Source organism: Sceloporus undulatus, chromosome 3 (assembly GCF_019175285.1).
Source record: "Sceloporus undulatus isolate JIND9_A2432 ecotype Alabama chromosome 3, SceUnd_v1.1, whole genome shotgun sequence".
NCBI lineage: Eukaryota > Metazoa > Chordata > Lepidosauria > Squamata > Phrynosomatidae > Sceloporus > Sceloporus undulatus.
In genome coordinates, this window is record NC_056524.1 from 77654844 (window position 1) to 77676830 (window position 21987).

Sequence of the window (21987 nt, forward strand, 5' to 3'; positions counted from 1 at the left end):
GATCTGTCCTTCAGTTGTCTATATAGGAACCACTTAATTCTATATCCTTCAGAAACTAATTCATCTTCTGTTTTCATTCTTAATTTTTGATTTTCTAATTTAATTATGTCATCATATGTTGCTTATCTTTTTTTCAAGTAATTTATCTCATCTATACAATTTCTCATTAGCTGATATCCATTTGGGTATCTTCTTTCCCCATTTTTCTTTCATATTTTGCCAAATTCTTAATAAAGATTTTCTCACCAGATGATTATTGAAGTCCTTGTTTATTTTGGATTTTTCATAAAATAGGTACTGAGGCCACCCGAACCTATTATTTGAACTTTCTAATTGTAGTATTCAGTGTTTTTCCAATCCATTATCCAATCTAAACCACATGCATAATAATATAATTTAAAATTTGAGAATGCCATTCCTCCTCTTCCTATTTCATCCCACTCTCTGCTTTTTACTTGTCCATATAAATGTAGAGATATCTCTGTGCTATTCTCTAAATGGTTTGTCATTAGTAATAATTTGTAGATTTTGAAACAAAAAAGCCATCTGGAGGAGGAGGTTCGTTTTGATAGCCGAAATTCCCCCTAACTAGGACAAACCCAATTTCCCTCATCTTGTAATTTCTTTTTTAATTTCTTGCCATGTTGTCTTATAATTATTTTTAAACAAATCTGTATTTTAGCTGTCAAGATAATTCCCAAATACTTTATTTTTTTCTGTATTTTAAAATTAGTTTTCTCTTTCAAATCCTGATTTCCCTTGTCTCTAAGATTCATCATTAATATCTCTGTCTTATTTATTTGTAGTCCTGAAACTTCACCATATTGTTTTAAAGTCTTTAGAACCAAATCACTGTTCTTTACCGGGTTTGATAATGAAAAGACCAAATCATCAGGACAAGCTCTTAATTTGTATTCTTCCCCTTTTATTCCCTCAGTTTTAACTCCCTCAATTGATTTATTTGCTCTAATATTATTGTTTAAAATCTCTAATGTTATTATGAACAATAAGGGGGAAAGAGTGCATCCTTGTCTTATACCTTTTGTATCTTAAATAATTTAGTCAGTTCACCATTTATCAACAGTTTCACCTCTTGTTCTTTATATATTGATCTAATGCATCTAATCATGTTTTCTCCAAGATCCTTTTTTGTACAGTACCTAAAATAAATCTCCAATTAACATTATCAAATGCTTTTTATGAATCAATGAATATTAAAGCTAATTATTTATCTATATTTTTCTCATGATAGTCTATCAAATCTATTGGCCTGTAATTTTTGAGGTCTCTTTCATCCATGCCTTCTTTTGGTAAGATCATCATGTTCACATAATCCATGTTTTAGGGATACCGTATATCAGGATTTCATTCATGGTTTTTAACAGAGGCATTGTCAACTATTGTGCAAAAATTTTATACTATTCTGTTATAAAATTGATTGAAGTAGAATTGATATGTAGTCAAATAGGATATAAATATAATAGAAGTAATATTGATACTATAATATTAGTGCCTTGTGATGTAACACCATTGCCTGGAATTTGTATAAAGTGTCAAAGAATCAAGCTACATGTTAATCACACCATGTAAAAAGTGACTACGTAGAGCCATGTTATGGGAGAAAACCCACTGGAAATTCCACTAGAATAGAGCCATTGAATCAGTGGGTCTTACAGTTGATTAAGTGGGTACCTGTTACCACCAGTAAGATTCAGACCATTGACAGGAGACAGTTCTGAAGGCATTTCTGGATACTGGCAGAGAAAACTGAAAAGAATTGCAGCAAGTGTACAGGAAAGCAAAAGTCTTCCTCTCTTTGTTGATTATCACAGCTTGTCAATCACTAATTTATGGGCTTTATCACACAGGCCCCTAGAACAGGCCTGTCACAATTCAAAAGGGGGCATGATGGGAACTGGAGGTGGCATAGAATGCTGTTTACTGCACAGGAGAATGCTGCCATTGCCGCTGGATGTCTCAGAAGGAGCAATTTTCATGAACAGTTTAGAAGTGTTTGAAAACAGTGAAATTCTCGACCATGCGAACAACTATCGGATCAGAATGCACAGGAAGCCATTGAAATCCACAAGCATCTTGACAACTTCAACAGGAAAGAAGAAATCCTTAAAGTAAAATCAAGATCCAGCAAATGCAAATGAAAACCACCCAGGGTCAGGAGTTTTACCAGCAGACAATGGATTTCTAATTAAACAGACACAAATCCTCTTTGCATATCCTCCCACCCTGAGGCCTTGTCATTCAACAGCAGAACAACACACATATTTACATGGAAATCACTCCTCCCAAACCAGGGTCACACAGTATATATGTACCCCACTCACTTTCATGCCAGAATTCTCTGAAGATGCCAGCTGCAGATGCTAGCGAAACATCAGGAACAAACTCTTCTAGCACATAGCCACATAGCTCGAAAAACCCACAAAAAACTATAGATGCCAGCCACGAAAGCCTTCGATGTCACATGGAACTTTCTTGCTAACTGTGATTCCCAGGTCTCCTTCTGTATTCACACAATTCCTAGATTTTGTCTTGACTCACATAAGAGAACAGAATTTAAATTCATACAAGTATCTTTGTCACAACCCCTGAAATTCCATCTTGCACCCCAGGTTGGGAATCCCTGCACTAGGGTCAGGTCACAGCAGGTATGCCTGTTAAATCAGATAAGGTAAAGACACGCCCAGAGTATAATAGTCAGGATTAGGCAAGCCAGACCCTCCCAGGATCTTGGACAGTGTACTGTGAGCAGACTGAAGGAAATATTCTCCCTGCAGAAAGAAGAGCTCTGGCTTTTGGTAGGTACGAGACTCATCAGCTGTTAGATCTATGTTCTGAGAAAATATCTGTGGTCTTCTAAGGCCATTGCCCTTTTCACACTTTTGATACTTGGTTGATTTCTACAGCATGAGGGTGATGAGTAAGGGGCTGTACACACCGCCCCTAAGGGGCAGCCTGCAGTTTCCCCTTTTAGCACCAGATCGGGATCATGGCAACCACATGCTGTGGCCCCAATTTTGCCTTTCCACAGTGCAAAAATGTGATGATTCCTTGAGAGCAAAGCCCTGTGCGTGGCTATTACTCTCAGGGAGATCCCTTAAAAAGAACTATTCTTCCGCTGCCACCACTCAGTGAATTATCAATGAACTATATTTCCCAAGCACAATAAACTATATTTCCCAAGCACACACTGAGACTTGCTTGAGAGAGAGATCTAGTTTCCTTTCTTGCTAACCCACAGCAATCAATAACCGAGATAAAGCACGTGTACAGGAGCCAAAGAGATAGCAGATGCTTTTAAAAGAAAGAAGTTTATTTTAAAGAAATAGCATAGAATAAAAGATATCATTCGTGCAGAGCCACCTTGCTATGCAGGTCTAGGAAGCATAGTTACAAAGATATTCATTTCAGGCAAGCTATTAGATAAACATAACAAAAACCTAGACGTACTGACTAACACTGTTCCTAAGCTACTCACACAATGATGGGATTTGCAGTCCTTGTGGAGTTCTTGGAATCAGGGAGTTGGCTCCTTGCCAACTCTACCTGCATATCAGAGCCGGTCCTCCGGCTCTCAGAGGACAGACCTCTGGTTTCTCCAAACCAGCCAAGATGGAGAACAAAGGACATATGGTCCTACAGGGGTATTTAAAGCCCTCTCTTGGAATCTTTTGAAACTGCCGCTCTGGCACTGTTGATTGGCCAAGTGAGCCTTACGTCAGCTATGATGTAGCTGCTCATTAGCATGTGATGTCATCTCTCATTAGCATGTACCTCCTCCCAGATTAACCCTTTGTAGTTCAGGAGAAGTCCTCGGGTGGTTGGGAACCCAGCCACCACAAAAAAGGAGCCACAAAAAGTGGCTCCTTTCTGCACTATGGAAAGGACACCATAGCTGTGCCTTTTTGGCACACCTTTGGCACTGTGTCCTCTAGACAGAGTGCCAAAGAAGTGCTGTGACAATGCAAGCCGTGTGGTATGGCATACAGCATCACACTGGCTTGGGGCAGAGTCGGGATGTGTGTCATGTAGACGCCATGACCTGACTCCACCCCCAGGCTGGCCTTAATGGTCAGTCTGTACAGCCTCTTAGTCTTCTTAGGAGTCTGGCAAAAAAAAAAAAAATTGTCTAGCCAGGAAGGAAGTGGAGTGAGGATGGTCAGATGACTTTTCAGAAGGAATAATTGTGATTGCCTGTGTCCACTGTGATAGTCTGGATTTATGTTGTTGTTGCATTTGTTAGAAAATATAGCATAATATGCTGCAGTTATGTATGCACTGTGTTTTAGATGTTATAAGGTAAGGAACTGTTGGGAGAGGGTGAGAGAATGAAACATTGAGAGTGAGTGGCGATTTGTGGGATGTCTAAGGTTTTGACAAGGTTAGTATACTGTAGTTGATCAGGAGCGAGAGTGGGGGCTGTCAAGTTTAGGGATTAGGAGTTTGAGTAGTAAGAAGAGTTAGGGTGCATTCACACTTGGGTTTCTGTGCCGAGGAGATTCGAATCTCCATGGCAATGCAATACCGAATTGAAGTTCCCACTATGTTTACCACAATCGAATCTCTCTGTGGCATTTTAACCACATTGCTGCTGTATCAATTTAAAATGGAGAATCAATTGTTCTTGGGATGTTTTTTTTATGTCAATCAAGTGATGTACATTTTTGTCAATCCACAATCAATTTCACTGTTGGTGATGTGTCTCTGCTTCCCTTGTTGTGGGCAGTTCGAATCTGAACACAAAAAGTGTATAAATAAGCCTTCCGATGCTATGCTGAGGGAAATGGAGGCTGTGGTGAAAATAGATTTATGAAGCCAATGTCTTCAGGTGGGATGTGTATCTTCCACCCCTCTGTATATAAACCCTCCCTTCCTGTTTTGGAAGAATCAGTTCAGAAAGCCCCAAATCGAATCAACAGTGGTGATCTGCATCTTTTCAAAAAACACGTGGGGAAAAAACCTGGTACCGAATATAAGTGGGTTTTGAGTGCACTAGGTGCAAGTATGAATGCCACAGTGAATGAACCCTTAGTCAGGGTCATAGAGAGAGGAAAGTTAGAGTCAGGTTTAGAGTTAGGATATGAGAGAGAGTGAGAGAGAAAAAAGAGAGAGATGTTGGTATCAGTGAGGATTTATATATATTAAATAAGTAATTATGGTTATATTCAATTTCTGTTTAATGAATAATTATTTTTGTATTATATTTATTTATTTATTTTTATTTTTATTTTTATTTATTTATAATATTTCTGTATTGCCTCGCAGTTGGCTATATAGTTGACCCTCTGAGAAGGTTACATATTGGAAAGCTTAATTTCAGACATGGTGTTTGTAGTGGCAGCAGTTAATAGATGGTGGTGGTGTCTCGTGGGAGATAAGATGAATCACATTTTGCACATGAGGGCATCTATGAGGTCACTACAGTTGGTGGTCACAATGGCGAGACAGGAAAAAGTCCACGCATTTGTGGTAGAAGTAGGGATAAATAGAAGTCCTCACAGTTGTTGGAGGAATTAGTGGAAATTCTCGCACATGGTGGCAGAGGTAGGATGGATAAGCAGACTTCTTTCCGAAAATTTGAGGAGGGGGGCCAAGCCTGGACACCATGACTTATGATGAGTTTGGCCCCACCACATTCAGTTCACGTCTGAAAATGATCTGAAATCATGACCATTTCATTGCTTGCAAATGCCATATGATATGTGGAGTGGGAAGCCTTTGCGTCAGCCACAAACAAAACAGAGACAGTGAATAATGCTGAGCAATGGAGGTAGAAAGTCAGTCAACAATATCTGCTTTCATTGTGTTTGCTTATAATTTCTTGTCACTTTCTATACCTCATTCCATGGGATATTTTGGAATTATCAGCAACAAAAGCTTGGTTACTATTCACATGATGCATCTAACATGTACCCATACTCTTAAAAACATTAAATATCATTGTCATTAATATCACCATGATGTAAGGTCATTAGGTAGAAGGTGGTTTTTGTTATTTATTTATTTAGTGACACCAGTGCACATGGTGGTTTATCAGTAAAAGAACAAGAAGAACAAAAAAAATTAATCCTGCCTCTGCTCCAATACACATGGGAAAAAGCAATACAAATATAAAACTATGCAGTAAAATGGTAAAGCAAATTATCCAGACAAAAGTACAAAAAAAAAAAATACAGTAAACATAAAGCAAACTGACAAATATATATATAACCAAAATCTAAAAGAATATAAAACAATGTTAAGCTAAAATTGCAAAAAGATCAGAAAACAAGTAAGTTTTTAATTGAGATTTAGAAACAGCAAGGGAAGGAGCAGTCAGTAGATGCTGAGAGAGAGTATTTTAGTTTCATAGAGCAGGAAGTGAAAAAGGACAAAGCTGAGTGAAGGAAGAGGAAGCCTTTGGTTGAGTGAGAACTGAGAAGCCTAGAGTTTCTAAAACACTGATTCTGAGCAGGATGGTAAAAAGAAATTAGGACTAAAAGATGGGTGTGTGTGTGTGAGCTAGGTTGCGTAGGGCTTAAAAGTTAAAACAAGAAGCTGGTGTGTGTGTGTGTGTGTGTGTGTGTGTGTGTGTGCGAACGCACCTCGAAGGCACCTGTCAACTTACGCCAACATGAATTTCATAGGCTTTTCTTAGGGAAGGAATATTCAGGTAGTATTGCCAGTTCATTTCTCTGTACTGAATTGTAAAAGAAATACTCAATGATGAGATATCAAAAGTGGGGTAACCTGGTCAAAATAACAGGCCAAAAAAAGATAATCTTAGCAGCAGTGTTGAATGGAAACCAGAGGGCTAAGATAATGTAATGGAAGACCAGTCAAAAGAAGATTGCAGTAATCAAGGTGGGAAATGACCAAGTAATGTCTTTGCAGAGGAAGCAGATGGAAAAGATCTTATTTTGGCAGTATTATAAAGGAAAAAAAATGATATGACTTTGCTGCAGCCTCAATATGAAGAACAAAAGACAAGGAATCATCAAAAATAAAACCAAGACTATATGATTCCTTCATAGGTTAAATAGGAATGTTTTTAATAGTGATGGGAAATGTATGTTGTAAAGAAGATTTTAAGAGGAAAAATTACTAGTTCTATCTTTGCCCTATTATGCTGTAGGTGAAAAAACAACCATGCTGAAGTACATGAAAGACACAGTGTAATATGATGCTCAGTAGCATAAGAAAATTCTGGAGTCTAGTACAGATGATATTGAGAATTTATGAACAAATAAGATTATCCAGAGATTACATATAGAGAGAAAACAACAAAGGGCCTGGAACAGAATCTGTGGAACCCCAACTAAAAGGAGAAAAGAAGAAGACACATGGCTTCCAGCGACCATGCTTTTTATCCCAAGTTTGTTTTCAGGTGTTCCCCCCCTTCTCTGGCTTGTCAGATCTTGTATCAAGTGCTTTCTGACTAGATTTGATTCTTTGAGTCAGCCTGATTCACAGATTCGTGTGATCAAGAGGCAAAAGGCTACTGGCTAAATCTCTGACCATGCATGATTAGAAATTGCCCATTCCTTACTGCCACAAGCAGACATGAACAGTTGAATGTATAAGCTTCTACAGTCTATGGAATTCTGTGTCAGTGATAAGGTAGTATGTAACTTGGAGAGGGGGAGATTTGCAGCTTCAAGATCACATGGATTTTAATTTATGTGGTTAACATAGGAACTGAGCCCTCTCTGCAGAGTCTCGATGGAATCTGTGCCCTGTCTGTAAAGGGTAGATCCCTGGTTTTTTGGCCTTATCTGTAGAGCCAGGGTCTAAATGGAGCCTGGATGGAACATATCCTTCAGAACTAATTCTGGGCTAGTCTGCACATTTAAAATACTTCGAATTTCAGTCAAATGGAATGTGGTCTGGCCACATACAATTCACAGGAATCCAGGCTTTTTGTGCCCACCCCAAGAAAAACACATTAAACTATGCAAGAAAAGGCTTCAAGGTTTTTATCAGAGTATCAGCTGAAATCCACAGAAATATGCATTATTGCACATGTGCCCATCTCCCTACTTTCCTTGCATTCTAATGGTTGCACTTTTTTAGCAGATGGAGGATGAATAGATATGACTGGATATGAATTTGCACAGGAAAGTGAAGGCAATAAATCATCAATGTAAATGTGTGAAAATGCACAGCAGTTCACATAGTACTTAGGTGCAAACTAGCTCTCTGTTTGTAGTGCCAGAGGCTACTTCGTCTTTACGTTTTTGAAAATGTAATTAAAAAGAGCTCTTCACTACATACAGTTCAACCTGCTCTTAATTTAGCCTCTTTTCTCTTCCTATCTCAGTGCCTTTTGATATGCTGTTTGTTCGTTTGCTCATTTTATACCTCATATTTCTTTTGAGATGGAACCCAAGACAGCTTGCAAAATTTTAAGATACAGGTTTAGCTAATTTTTAAAATTCATTTTCAAAAAAAGACCATAAGCAGTTTTTGAATTTTGTCCAGAAATGAACTGGTAGCCAATGAAACTGTTTCAACAGAGGAGTTAGACGATCCATGTAAGTAGCCCTGGTCAGCAGCCCTGCTGCAGTGTCCTGGATCTACTGAAATTTCTGAACAATTTCCAAATGCAGCCCCATGAAGAATGGTGTTTGTTGCTGTGTGCTTTCAAGTTGTTTCCGACTTATAGCAACCCTAAGGCAAAATTATTATGAAATTTTCTTGGTGGAATTTGTTCAGGGTGGGTTTACTGTTGCCTTCCTTTGAGGCTGAGGAAGTGTGACTTGCCCAGGATTCCCCACTGAGGTTCCATGACCAAGCGGGGTTTCAAACCCTGTTCCCCAGAGTCCTATGTGAGCACTCAAAGCTCCACACTATGCTGGCTGTTGTAAATTGAGCTACAGTAATGGAATATAATAAAATGAGATGTGTCTGCATAGCCAGATCTGATGTCTGGTGCAATTTTATTTTAACTGCAACTGTTCCTATCCAGTGCCGAAACTCGGACATTTGGGTTCAGATATGAGCCCAGGAATATTCTCAGGCTGTGATACTGGGATTTCAGGGGAAGTGTATGTTAAAACGCTTTTGATGTTGTGCAGCGTGTGAGGCCACACGTCAACGTTTGGCACCAGATTTTCCGCCTTCATGACTGTAGTCAGCAGCTTGTGAGCTGGAGAAACCCCTCTTCCTTTCTCAATAAGCAAAGAGTTCAGATGAGGCTTTGATTCTTAGAAGAAGTTCCACTGTGTACAACAATATATACACCGACACCATCCACACTAGTAACAACCCATTCTGGGGTGAAATGCTCCTCACTACTCTAGCAAGGGCTCCGTGAGGCTTACTAGGTCTTACCTCTCCCTCTAGAGTCACAAAGAACCCAGCCTCCCTCCTGAGTGACTTCTCAGACTGGTGGCATTCTACAGTACTTTACAGCACTTGTTGACTATCTTTTTGATGTCACTTCCTGTTTAAATGCCTAATCATTATGGCTCACACTAACCCTCTAATGCATGGTTACTATTAAAACCCACATTGTACATTTTCCTTGTGACTCTGTATCCCAACAGGGTAACCCCATCTTGCACAGGCTCAGTCCCTGTTCCCGTGCTGCCTTTCAACTGACCAGGTGCCTGGATTATGCACCCCTCAACTCCCTGTCCCCAAGATCAAACTGTTCAATAGTAATTCTTCAGATGTGTTACCATACCATGCCTGTACCCACTTATCACCACATACTCTTTCCTCTATTCTACCCTCATTGCTAATTTGTTAGTCTTGCATCCATCCGTTGCCCATCAGTTGCCAAACATTTTCCTTCCATCCATCATGTCAAATGGATTGTTTGTATGAAATTGCCTCTACATTATGCCTCTTACTGTTCATTATATTAATCCTTGACATCATTTAGTGTGCTTCATACTGAGGCTTTCAAGTACCTTTTGCATGATAAAGGTAATGTGTGGGAACTGTATCACTTCTGCGCCTGATCTAGCATGGTGTATAAAATCATTGTTTAGAAACAGTAGTATGGTTGGTTAGAAGAGTTCTTTTTCTTTTAAGCATAACTCATTTAGCAAAAGGGAGCTGCTAATATCACCCAAGTTCAGTCTGTCCAGATCTGATGTTGATAATGTTAGATTCTAATGTTTTAGAAAACACTGTAGAATAATATGCATAGTAAAATGACAACAACTTTGGTAGGTACTTTTACATTTCTTAGAATAAATTTGTTTCTCTCTGTGCACAGCTGATACCAGTGATGAGGCTAAGGTTCCCTGTTGCCAGCAGCTGCTCTTGGCTGAGCCTGAGAGATTTTGGCTGCTTTCCTTATTACTTCCTGCTGGAAGAAGCAAGCTCTAGTTTCTTCTCCTGTCAATGGCTGTAAAGAAAATTGGAGGAGATACGTGCAAATTTCCAGCCCCTCTAATTACTTGGTTACTTGTGTAGCTGATAATGAATACCTTAATATTGGGTGAGGTTGGTGTGCCCAATTGTCCTGGTAGTTGATTCCTTAATTTTATTTTTTAATTTTTTTAACAATTTATTTGTATCCTGCCCCTCTGAGAACAATCGGGGCAGCTAACAAAGTTAAAAATACAAGACATATAAAATCCCTGGTAATAATAATAATAATAATAATAATAATAATATGTTTTATTTGTATACCGCTTTTCCTATGATCAAAGCGGTTTACAGCATACATATGCATATACAACAAAGCAAGTAACAAAAAACAAACAAACAAACAAACAAAAAACTCTGCTTCTCTCCCCTCAAGATGGTGGTCGGGGGGAGGGCTCTTCTTCTTGGCAGGCAGAGGCCTGTTGTTTCTTGCCTGCTTCTCTCCCCTCCTTAAAAAAGTATTAAATCCAATGCAATGTTTTTTTTAAAAAAACAAAAAAAATAACAAACAAACATACAAGTTAAAAACTGACCAGAAGGTCAACAACATCACACCAGCAAACAATCAGTGGGAGCAGCAGTATCTTTCCCAAACGTTTTTTCTAAGGCCGAGTTCTTTATTCTGGGAAGGCCTGCCGGAAGATTTTATGAACATTATCTTCCCCCCCCCCCCCCAATTTCCACTGTAGCCATTAGCCTACCCAGTGAATCATGTGCATCTCTTGTAGATTTAATTCGGTATCACTGCTGTTTTGATGAAGTGGTAGTCATTCTGATACCATTGACAGACTTAAGTGCAATGCAATTTTTAGAAGTATTTTATTCATATTTCAAAGTAGGGACATAAATATTATGTAGCAGTGTACAACATACATAAAGAGTAAGAAAAGGGAGATTATATCAAATAACTCAGAAGGCTTTCCATTGTAATTTTTTTTTAAAAAAGCTTAAGAACAACTTAAACAACCTACATGCTTAAAAACAACTGCTACATTTCATTTAGAGATTATTTAAAATAAAGATTCTCTCCAGTCCAAGTTAATGCCCCCCTGAAATCTATTCACAGAATTGGGGGTGGAATGGAAGCCAGGTTATAAGAACCTCAACTTTTGATGATGATATTTTGCTTATTCCATTATCTGAAAGATGACATGTGTAGTTTAAGGCATCCTGATATGCATATTAAGAGTCTATTGACTGAAGATGGAATAGAAAGATAAATAAAATAAACACTAAAGATGTATGTGATACCAGAGATTTTGATATAGGTTTTATTACAATTGGAAAATTAAACTTAAATCACTGGATAAAGCACTCAACACCATTACTCTAGTGCAGACAAGGCCAAGACATTTATGGAGGCTTGTTCACAGATTCTTTTTGCAAGGCAGAATGTGGGTTTGTAGGCTCACAATAAATACTGAATTTGGGATGTTCTGATAGTTTCACTATTAAGCACACAAGAATCAGTTTTAAAATTCTTCTGTAATGTGGTGAAGTGCTCATCTGTAGTTATAGGGAGACATTTTGGCTTAGCTTGGTTATAATTCAGAACCAAACATATAACTACTGTTGTTCCAGTGCCAACCAGTGGGCTAGAGAATGAATGGCTGTCAAGCAGCAATGCCTTTTCTCTTGAAAACATCTGGTTTCATTACCTCAAGTCCTGAATTTAGAGGCTTTAGTGGCTGGATATTGGTCAAAAGATGTATTTCAAGGAATTAATGTACGTTATCCTGGTTAAGTGTACTGAAATTTGACTCTGATACATTTCAAAGGGCATAGCAGAACGTTTTCTCTTTATTCTCCAGTTAATTAAGCACTGTAGGAATGATTATGAGAAATGCAATAATATTTGTGCTTAAACTCATGTTAAAGCTACCTTCTCTACATTATTTTCATAGTTTTGCTGCATCTGAGAACCTTTGTTATTTTCTTCTTTTGTCTTATTAGGTGTCTTCCGATCTTCTGATAGTTGGTGGTAACCCAACTCTCACTGTGGAACCAGGTGATACAGCTGCTTATACTCTGAATATATCACCTTGGAAACGTGGAGAATTGAAAGGTATCTATATTTTTTAAAGAAATTTACTTGACACTAAAGTATGAGACAACTGCCTAAGGATTCTATCGTCAGTTAACAACTGATGAATTTATGTAAACGCTGACCTCAGTTTTCCAATTAGGAAAGCTTTTTTTATGTTTAATACGCCTCCTGAGCAATCAAACTTTATAACATTCCAGTTTTAAAGTAAAAGTGGTGTGAGGCTTTACTTTTTTGGCTCCAGGAAGAGTGTGTCTGTTGAAGTCCCTTTTCAGCTCATTGCTTATCTTTGGAGTATTGCCTTAAAAGCTGTCCTTCATGCCAATCTGATTTTGACAACAAACCAAAGGAATGGTTCATCTTCAGAATGGCTTGGAGGCAGGCAAGAAGAGATATTCACAGTCAAGACTTCCTATACTGTTTTGGTTAAAACATTTATTACAGTAAAAGATGCAAGTTACCGTATTTTCTGGCATATAAGACCACTGGGCGTATAAGATTACCCTCAAATTTTCCAGTTAAAATATAGAGTTTGGGATATACTTGCCATATAAGACTACCCCTTCTTCCAATGCACACCAAATAAAAAAATTTAAAAATCAGATTTGCTTTCAATATGCTTATGACATGCAGGTACTTAGCAGGAAAACTTGTTGTATACAAAGCCTGCTTGGATTGGTCAGCTCTCCCTGCCTGCCCTGTCCCTACCCCTGTCTCCAAGACTATCAGAGCAATAGCACAAACACGGCTCTTTTTTCCATACCCCAGGTGTCTTGGATGCCTGCAGCTTGCTCCGCACTTCACTTACACCTTCCTGGTGAGGTGCCCCCTCACTTCGTCATCAGGACCACATTAAGTCACTTCTTTCCACAAATCCTGGTGACTGGATTTTCTTCTACCATACTTGTACAGCGCCACCCTTGCTGCTTTCATATGGTCGCCGCATAGAGTGGGGATGCGACCGTGGCCGTTTTTGTGCTCTCCCCACCATATGCAGCGACCACAGATTCTCCAGTCCGGCTTGGAAGTTTCAGCACCTGCCCTATAAGAGGACACCTGGCATATAAGATGACCCCCGACTTTGGAGAAGATTTTCCTGGTTTAAAAAATAGTCTTATACGCCAGAAAATACAATATTTCTTAAACAATACTGGGAACAACCACATGGGCTGCAGGACCTCTAGCAAAAACAATAGGAAAAGCTCTGATTGACCTTGTGGGTCAACAAACCTATGCCAACATAGGTTTGAACAAAACTAACCATACTCATCAAACATCTGTCTGTCTGACTCATCTCTCAAGCTGGGGACTCTATGGTAAAAGACATCAAACAATTATAGCAAATTTATCTCTCTCTCTCTCTCCCTCTTTCTCTCTCTGCCTATGTGTGTGTGAGAAAGAAAAATATACATATATACATATGTGTGTGGATAATTTTAAAAAGCAGTTAAGACAACTAATATGGCTAAAACTATTTAAAATTTGTTAAAAGACAGGACATAGAAACAACAACAACAACAACAACAACAACAACAACTAAATCACATTATTAAAAGCCTGTTCCAGTTATTTCCTGAAAATCTATTAGAATGGGAAGCTTTTCTTTTGCTAGTGGAAGGAGAGCAAGAAGGCAGTAATCCTAGTCTTCACAAGGATGGAGTTTCTAAGTTTGGGAGCACCAGTCCTTGTACCCACCAAGGCTTGTAGCTACCAACCATGTCTGGAAAGATGGTGAGACTGAGGGAAAAGCTTTCCCCTGAGATCTTAGAGCTTGAGTATATTCATATAGGGAAATAATGTCCTTCAGATATCCTGGACCCAAGCCATAGAAAACTATAGCATCAGTCTATTAAAAGTCCTTTTCTCAATAGCTAGTCCACTGAGAAAAGCATCCCTAAATAGAAAAGATGTTTACCTAATAAACAGAAGGACAGCTAGAAAAGGGCCACCCTTTCTTTCATTGGAAGGGATTTGCACCACCTGGGAACAGCCACAGGGGAGATGATATCTTGCTTCACCACTGAATATCCATGTGCATTTTATTTCTTTCTCCCTCTCTCTTCCTCTTCCACTCTGCAGAAAATTTTCAGAATATTTATTTTTGAACTGAAGGAGTTTGGTATCACCATATGCTGATGTTTTAAGGCCCTCCATTTATGTCACACATTCCCAATAGAACATACTTACCTTGGCCTCTATTTTTGCTAAATGAAAATTCAGTTCCTACAAAATGTTGCAGTGCGAAATATGGACATTTGGGAAGTCAGATTTTTACCCCTGAAGATGCTTATACTTATCCCATCCTAAATCAGGGCTGAGTGGGTGTGACCCTGAACTGCAGCTCCCATCACTCTTTGACATAGCTATGTTGACTAGGACTGATGGGAGTTACAGTTCAGCAACATATGGAAGGCCATACTTTCCCCATCCCTGTGCCAAGTACAGCATGGACTAGAGGCTGATTTCATATTGTCATTATCTCACTTAAGGTCTCTCTTAGGTCAATCTTTAGATCTCTTCTACCATATTGGTGGGCTTTTTAAACTTACTTATGCCTAAAATATAGTGAATATCATTTAAAATAGTCATGACCTACCTTGTACAAAGGAAGGATTGCTTTAATTTATATGCTTATCAGGCTCTTTGTGATTCTGAAAACAAATTGAAAATCTGTGTCCTGTGAAACATCCATTGCATCCATTGTACAGATGCAGAAACAAACCATTGGTCCACCTAGGCCAGAACAGACTGCGGGAAGGTGTAGCTGGTCTTAGGCAGCAATCTTTATAATTACACTTAGATACCAAGTGTTTCTTCATATTTGTAATGAAGTGAAAGAAGAGATAATATCATCTGCATATAACAACTTTGAGTTTGCATTATGGTTAGGTATAACTTTTAATTTTGATTGAAGTTTATTAAAGTAGAATCAGAATTAGTGGGTGGATTTTTTTTGGCTATGTTTTTTTAATAAGATTTATTTGTCGTCAAGCAAAGCTACCATTTTGCAATGACTGGACAATATACCAACTGCAAATATTTCATCTAAATTTGTTTGTGCTGCACAGTATGAATAGTTTCTTTGTACATTTCTTTCTTTTTTAAAGTTATTAATGATTACATAGACTTGAAATTACAGTCCGAAGGGTCTCCAAGTTTTTATGTAACTGTGTTTGGAAAAGGAATAATATTCAGACTTATGGATGTTTTAAAATACTTTTAGAAACTTTGCTCATTGTCTGCTGCAGATGCAGTAGATTTTTACCTACAGTGCTGCTTTCATAGGAAAACGACTCTTTATAGTCCATCTACATAGTCTGCTGACTCCAAACAGAGACAATATTCATCAATGGATTTGAGAATGGGATTTCCTAAAGCTAATGTATTAATTTGTTATTTCTGTATTGAAAGGTTAATGTAGTAGTCTTTTGCAGAATTTTTCAATCTTATAACAGGAAAAAATATTATGAAGAAGGGAAACTAGGGCCCAAAGACACTGATATTTTGTGCTGTCCTGGGGCTGAAGCTAGGGCTAGGTAGGGCTGGGCATCCACACACATCCAGCCCTACTTTTTGCCGCCTGTGCTCCATAATGATGCATGGTCATCAGAACACCCAAACGGTGCTGGCTAGAAGGGGAGTTAACATGGTGCACGAGTGCCATAATGGTGTTCCTTTCAGGAAGCTGCTTTTGGCAGCTTCTTTTTGCTCCTAAGAGGGAGTGGATTGTTGCTGTGGCATCTGGTCGCCGCGGCAATGATCCAGGGCAAAAAGGGGCGGCTGTAGGCCGCCTGTCTTTTGAGCCCCTAGGTTATCATTGATCATTGTTAGCACAGTTAGCAGCTGTAACACTGAGCTCATGGTTATCAATAGTAGGGGGCATGCAACTCAGTCTAGAGAGGGTGGATAAAGCTCATCTGACAAAATGATAGCCATAATTGTTAATATTTGTGATATACATCCACTACTAGGCCTTGGACCAGAATTATTTCTGCCCCTGAAACTGACCCAGAATGAAATGTTGTTATTAAAGTTATTTAGGAATTTATTGATTAGGAAGACCCTAATTCCAGTGACATATTTATATAAGCTAACATCTTTGCATCTATTGTCTTCCCTTCCAGATCTAACCAAAACAAAATTTATAATGTCAATTTTAAGTTAGAGTTTAAAAATTGGTGATATGCAGGGTTACATGAACATTGGCATGAGGGTAATAGTCCATCTAATGAAACTGATGTCTTGTAAATCGAACATCTGGTGACTATTTATTTTAGGTGTAATTGTATTTGTTGCTGAAGAGAGAGAACAACAGCCACATCGACAAAAGAACTTACCGCAGAAGACAGATGGTGTACATGCCTCTCAGAAATTACCAACACAGGAACTGCAAACAGGCAATGCAGCAAACACTGGTAAGTTTATTATTATGGCTAATTTGATTATCAGTCTTTATAAATGTTCTATCATCATTCATTTTTCAGTCAAATGCATATTTTATATTCCAAGCCATGTGCCTCTTTAAATAATTCATGCTGCCTGGCTTTCCCTCTTGTGCAGCACATTTATTTCAACTTAGCTCCCTGCCCCTCTCTCGGTATTTGAAACATTCTTAGGAGTAAAAGTGAGGCTTTTGAGTAAACATTATGTAAAAATAGTAGTAGACATTTTTGCCATCATATTTTATTCAGTGGCCAATTTGAATTTTACCATGGGCTGTTTGATTGTAGAAGTCATGCATGATGTTTATGCTCTGCTACCATGAATTCTGTTAAATCACTCAGACATTGGTTCTAGATTGTTCCCTTTCCTGACTTATTAAAAAAGTCACAGTGGGATTGGTTAGGTGGGTAAAGGGAGCAATTAAAGCAGGGTTCTGACCTGCCCAAAGGAGGCAGTTGTAAGATTATGCCGAAGAAGACCTTATTGAATCTCTCCTCATTGAATAATTTTCAACTCCAATATTCTGTTTCTGGGCAACTTAAGCATGTTGTGGCTTCCCAACTCCAGGGGATCCTTAGATGAGACAGATTATCCATATCAATTTCAGTCTCCCTTCAGGCACCAGGCTGATTGCTTTTAGTTGCCTTGGTGGATTACCTTTGTAGAGAACTACACAGGGAGCATATCCTTGTTAGTTCTGCTGGACCTCTCAGTGGCTACCATCAACTTCTATTATTGTTCTGAGCCGCCATTGTGGGATGGGACTCAAAGGGTAGTCTTTTACAGTAGCTCTGTTTCTTTTTGGGAGGATGAGCCCAGACGTTGGTGCTGAGGGACTTCCCTCTAACTTCTTGGCCGTTGTGTGTCATAAAGTTCTGTTTTTCCCTCCATGTTATTTAATGTATACATGAAACTCCTGGGACATGGGGTGGCTAAGGCATAACTGCTAAAGCAATTACCACATTGCTAGCATAAAGTGTAATAATTTAAGCATTTAGAATGTGACTAGCATAAAAATCTATGATGAAATAATAAATGAAATAGTAATCAGGACATAAGAAATTTGGAATTAGTAGTATATAAGAAAAATTAAAAGAAATATTAAATATTAATCCCGGCTTGGTCTAACATCCGCTCTAACAAATGTAAGCATTTTAAATTCCCACTCATAAATGAAATGTATATCATCTGCTCTTATGGAGAGACCAGAATTCTTATATTCTTTCTGGCTTTTACAAGTCCAGAAAGTGTTTAAAAGATTCTCCAGACAAAAGTAACAAAAGTGTTCAAATGTTTTTTTTAAATGCAAAAGATAAAGGAGGGGATCATTTTCACTCTTTAAAAAAACTCCATATTTCAGGCCTTCATAAACATATTTCAGACCTTAGGAGAGGAAGTTGTATTAGAGGGAAAATAGCTAAAAATATTGAAATATTTTTATTTTTATTTTATTTCAAAGATTTATATCCTGCCTTTCTCCCACAATGGGATTCAAGACGGATTGAGTGGCTTGTCTCTTCTTCTTGAGAGAGAGGGCCTTAGGTCTGTGGCTAAAACAGCTTTAAAGCATTAACTGCCCAAAGCAAGAGATAATCAGCACCCAGCAGCCCCTATCTTTTGTTTCTAATACTGTTGCTGGCAACACAGCTAAATTTTTGTGCATCCCGATTGGGTGTTATGTTAATAATTAAAAACTAGCTCTATGTCGATTTATTACCATATGAAAACTTACAAGAACTTCTTCAGTTTTTCTTGTTCAGTTGTGACATGTCCTTCTAACTTTCATTAAGAAAACTTTAAAGGGCATATATCCTGGTGTTCAAAGACTCTCCTGACTGTACAACTATGTACCTATCAATTTGTCATTTAATTTTTAATTAAATCAAAGCTTAAAGTACTTCAGCATTAACAAAGTATAACAACTCATCACAAGCACCCATTAAGAAGAACTAATGCTGATTGACATGGATTTAAAAGAAAAAATAGAATGGATGTAAAAGCAACATTTTAAAATAATGTTTTAATTAATGTGGTGCAGCTACATCAGTTCTCTTGCACCCTCTTTGTGTGTCTTGAGGTACTGTATTAAATAAAACTTGGCTTTAAAAAGTTCAGATGTTTTCACACCCACTTTTGCAGATACCTTGATAAGGTAGAGCATTGTTTCTCAATACCATAGGAGGCCCTATATCATGCTATACTCTCTAAATCTTAGAATGAACTCTTTGGATATTTGCATATTGGCCAAAAATCCATACAGCTCTGTTGCACTTAGTAAAATAGTAACATACTCTTCCCTTGGCACCCTTCTCATCTCCCCACAAGATTTGTAGTAAGATGCTGAGATGTTCTTCTAGAAGGGGATGACTGAAAAACGTATCCCTCCCTTTTCTCTTGACTGTAGTCTTGCATTACCAGTAGAAAACTAACTTGCTTCAAGAAATCAACACACAGTTTCACTTTATTTAACATACTCCAGTACTCTGGAGCTCTTCATTTGCCATAAAATAAACATGATGATGATCACTCATCACAGGACATATTCTTGTAGAAAACCTTTTTACCTAAAAGCACATGGACACACACTGATTGATTTTTATTTGGAATACAGATTGCCAAAAAGTTGTAAAAGCATTTAAAGTCACAATTACCTAAAACACATTTTCCAATTTAATTCAGAGTTGGCCTATAATATTTTAAAATATTTCTGCCTGAGCTAAAGTGGTCAGATACCCATTCTGTTTTCCTATCCACCTACACACTTCCCTATTACAGAATTCACTGTTTATTTTTCCCATATACATATTTGCTTGTAGCAATTAGCTCACTTTCTTTTAGAAAAATTCAACCATATTTAATGAAATGTTATAACATTTCAGAAATAAAAATTGAATTGGATCTAGCAAAATACTTATATTTTATGGAACCATAAACTATAAAATGTTATGTGGTGCATGGCATATTTGGCAGAAAGATCTCTGAATTCGGGAAGGAATTGCCTATTTAAATTTTTTAATAAAAACATGCTGCAATTGTTAGCAATGTAAACTCTCCATATGTTGCTGATGAGTTTTAGGTTCTATCTTCTTTCCTGTAGCAGGTGGTTATACAGTGGCATCTGCTGTAACACTGGAACATTTACCCCATTTTGAAACCTGTACATCTGTGCCTTTCTGGCACTTTCAATATACAGGATTTTATTTGCCCAGAAACAAATTAGGGAATTTTTCTACAAAATGGGTAGTGCACGAGCTGTAATGTGACTTTGGCATCCATCTTCCCTTTTCTTCCCCTGACACAGCCACTAAATGGAAATCAGAAGTGTTTGCTTCAATTTTTCATTAAGCCCAACTTCTTGTTTTATTATTATCCAATCAACTTTGGAAGTGGGAGCTTCTGGAGAGGAAATAGGGAGTGAACAAATACACTGCAGCTCATTCTACTCATTGGTTAATATAATACCCAAACAGTCTCAGATTTTTCCCTATAATGGCTAATAGTTCTGGTAGTTTTTATTTTATTACTGTTGTGTTTTATGTGATTTTATATAACCCTAAAATTAATTGATACAAGTTTATATTTTTGTTTATTTTAAATATAAACAACTCTGTGCATCCAATAATGCTTCAGTGCTTCCTACATTATGTCAGCTACAATCAACCATAGGGTAATGCATGGTCTATTTACTTGATTGCTCTCCTTCATTCTCCCTCTCCCTCCCTCTCTGATACTGCAAGATTCAGTGCAGGAACTCAGGGCATATTAATAAAGTCGTGATATGGGGCATGTCACATCCCTTCTTGGGCTATGTAGAAACTGTCATTTCTTAGTAGGCAGTTAAAAAAAGAAGAGTTCCATGCAGATAAAAAGAAGTTCTTTACATAGCAAATTGGAATTCACTACCACAAGATAATAATAATAATAAAGATGTAGTGAAGTCCAGTTTGGACAGCTTAAATAATAATAATAGCTTAAATAATAATAATAAAGATGTAGTGAAGTCCAGTTTGGACAGCTTAAAAAAGCGGTTAGACAAAGCAGGATAAGTACATCAGTGGCTACTAGTCATATTTATATATGAGGTTCATTATTATGTTTATTTAGGTGGCTTTGGCGCAGCATCTGACCTCTTAAGATGTGTGTGTCATTTAAACAGCATACCTCCAAAGTAACCCGAAGCAGCTTTATTTTGCCCTCTCTTTTCGGGCCCTATTGTTAACTGCCTTCAGTTCCTAGTATACATGCCCTAATATGTATGTAACCAGATTTTTATACCTCTAAACCAGGGGTAGGCAACCTGCGGCCCGCGGGCCGGATGCGGCCCGGCAAGGCCTTGGGACTGGCCCCCGGCCTGGTCCTGCCACCGACTGCCGCTGGGGCCTTTGGGGGGCAATTGTCTATAGAAGCCTCAGAAACATGCATTTATATTCACATTTTTTAAAAAAATCAGCAATTTTTTTTGCGTGTCCTCCATTTTTTTTTTAAAAAAGTGTCTTCCATTTGAAAATTTTGTCCTACATTTGTCCTGGTTTATTTATATATTTAATTTTTTAAAAAACTATTTAATTATTTATTTTTTGGCTTCGGCCCCCCAGTTGTCTGAGGGACAGCAACCTGGCCCTCGGCTCAAAAAGGTTGCCTACCCCTGCTCTAAACAATAGAGTGGAAAGTGAAAAGCCCCTGGAAAAATATCATTGCCAATCATAGCAATAATTTAAACTGAAGTTTAAAAGGTTTTATCTTCTTTTATTTTTCTATATCTTTCCCCTTCCTGCTCCCCTTACTTCTATCTATGAATTTAAAAATGAAAACACATGGTAAGGAGATTGTACTGTGCGCATGTGCATGTGTGTCTATGTGCCTTCAAATCACCTGTCAATCTAAAATGGTTTCCCAGTTCCTTCAGAAACACAGTTTTCAGCACATGGTATTCATTAGTGGTCTCCCATTCAAGTACTAAGCAAGGATAGCTTGCTTAGCTTCCAAGATTAGACAGGATCTGGTGTCTTTATGGTGTTTAGGCAGGGACATTTTTACACTTCTTCTATGTTTTTAAACTGACAGATTTAATCTATACACTGGTACCCCGGGTTACGAAATTAATTCGTTCCGCTATTCCT

The 21987-nt window shown here is 38.0% G+C and overlaps 1 protein-coding gene across 1 annotated transcript in view; it reads left to right on the forward strand.

Annotated features, from left to right (window-relative positions):
• Window positions 1-21987, forward strand: part of CFAP47 (cilia and flagella associated protein 47) — a 350299-nt gene that overhangs the window by 178294 nt on the left and 150018 nt on the right. The window contains exons 49-51 of the mRNA XM_042458393.1: window positions 12334-12445; window positions 16702-16839; window positions 17533-17639. Coding sequence (XP_042314327.1) covers window positions 12334-12445; window positions 16702-16839; window positions 17533-17639 — 357 coding nt within the window. The remainder of the gene's footprint in view (window positions 1-12333; window positions 12446-16701; window positions 16840-17532; window positions 17640-21987) is intronic.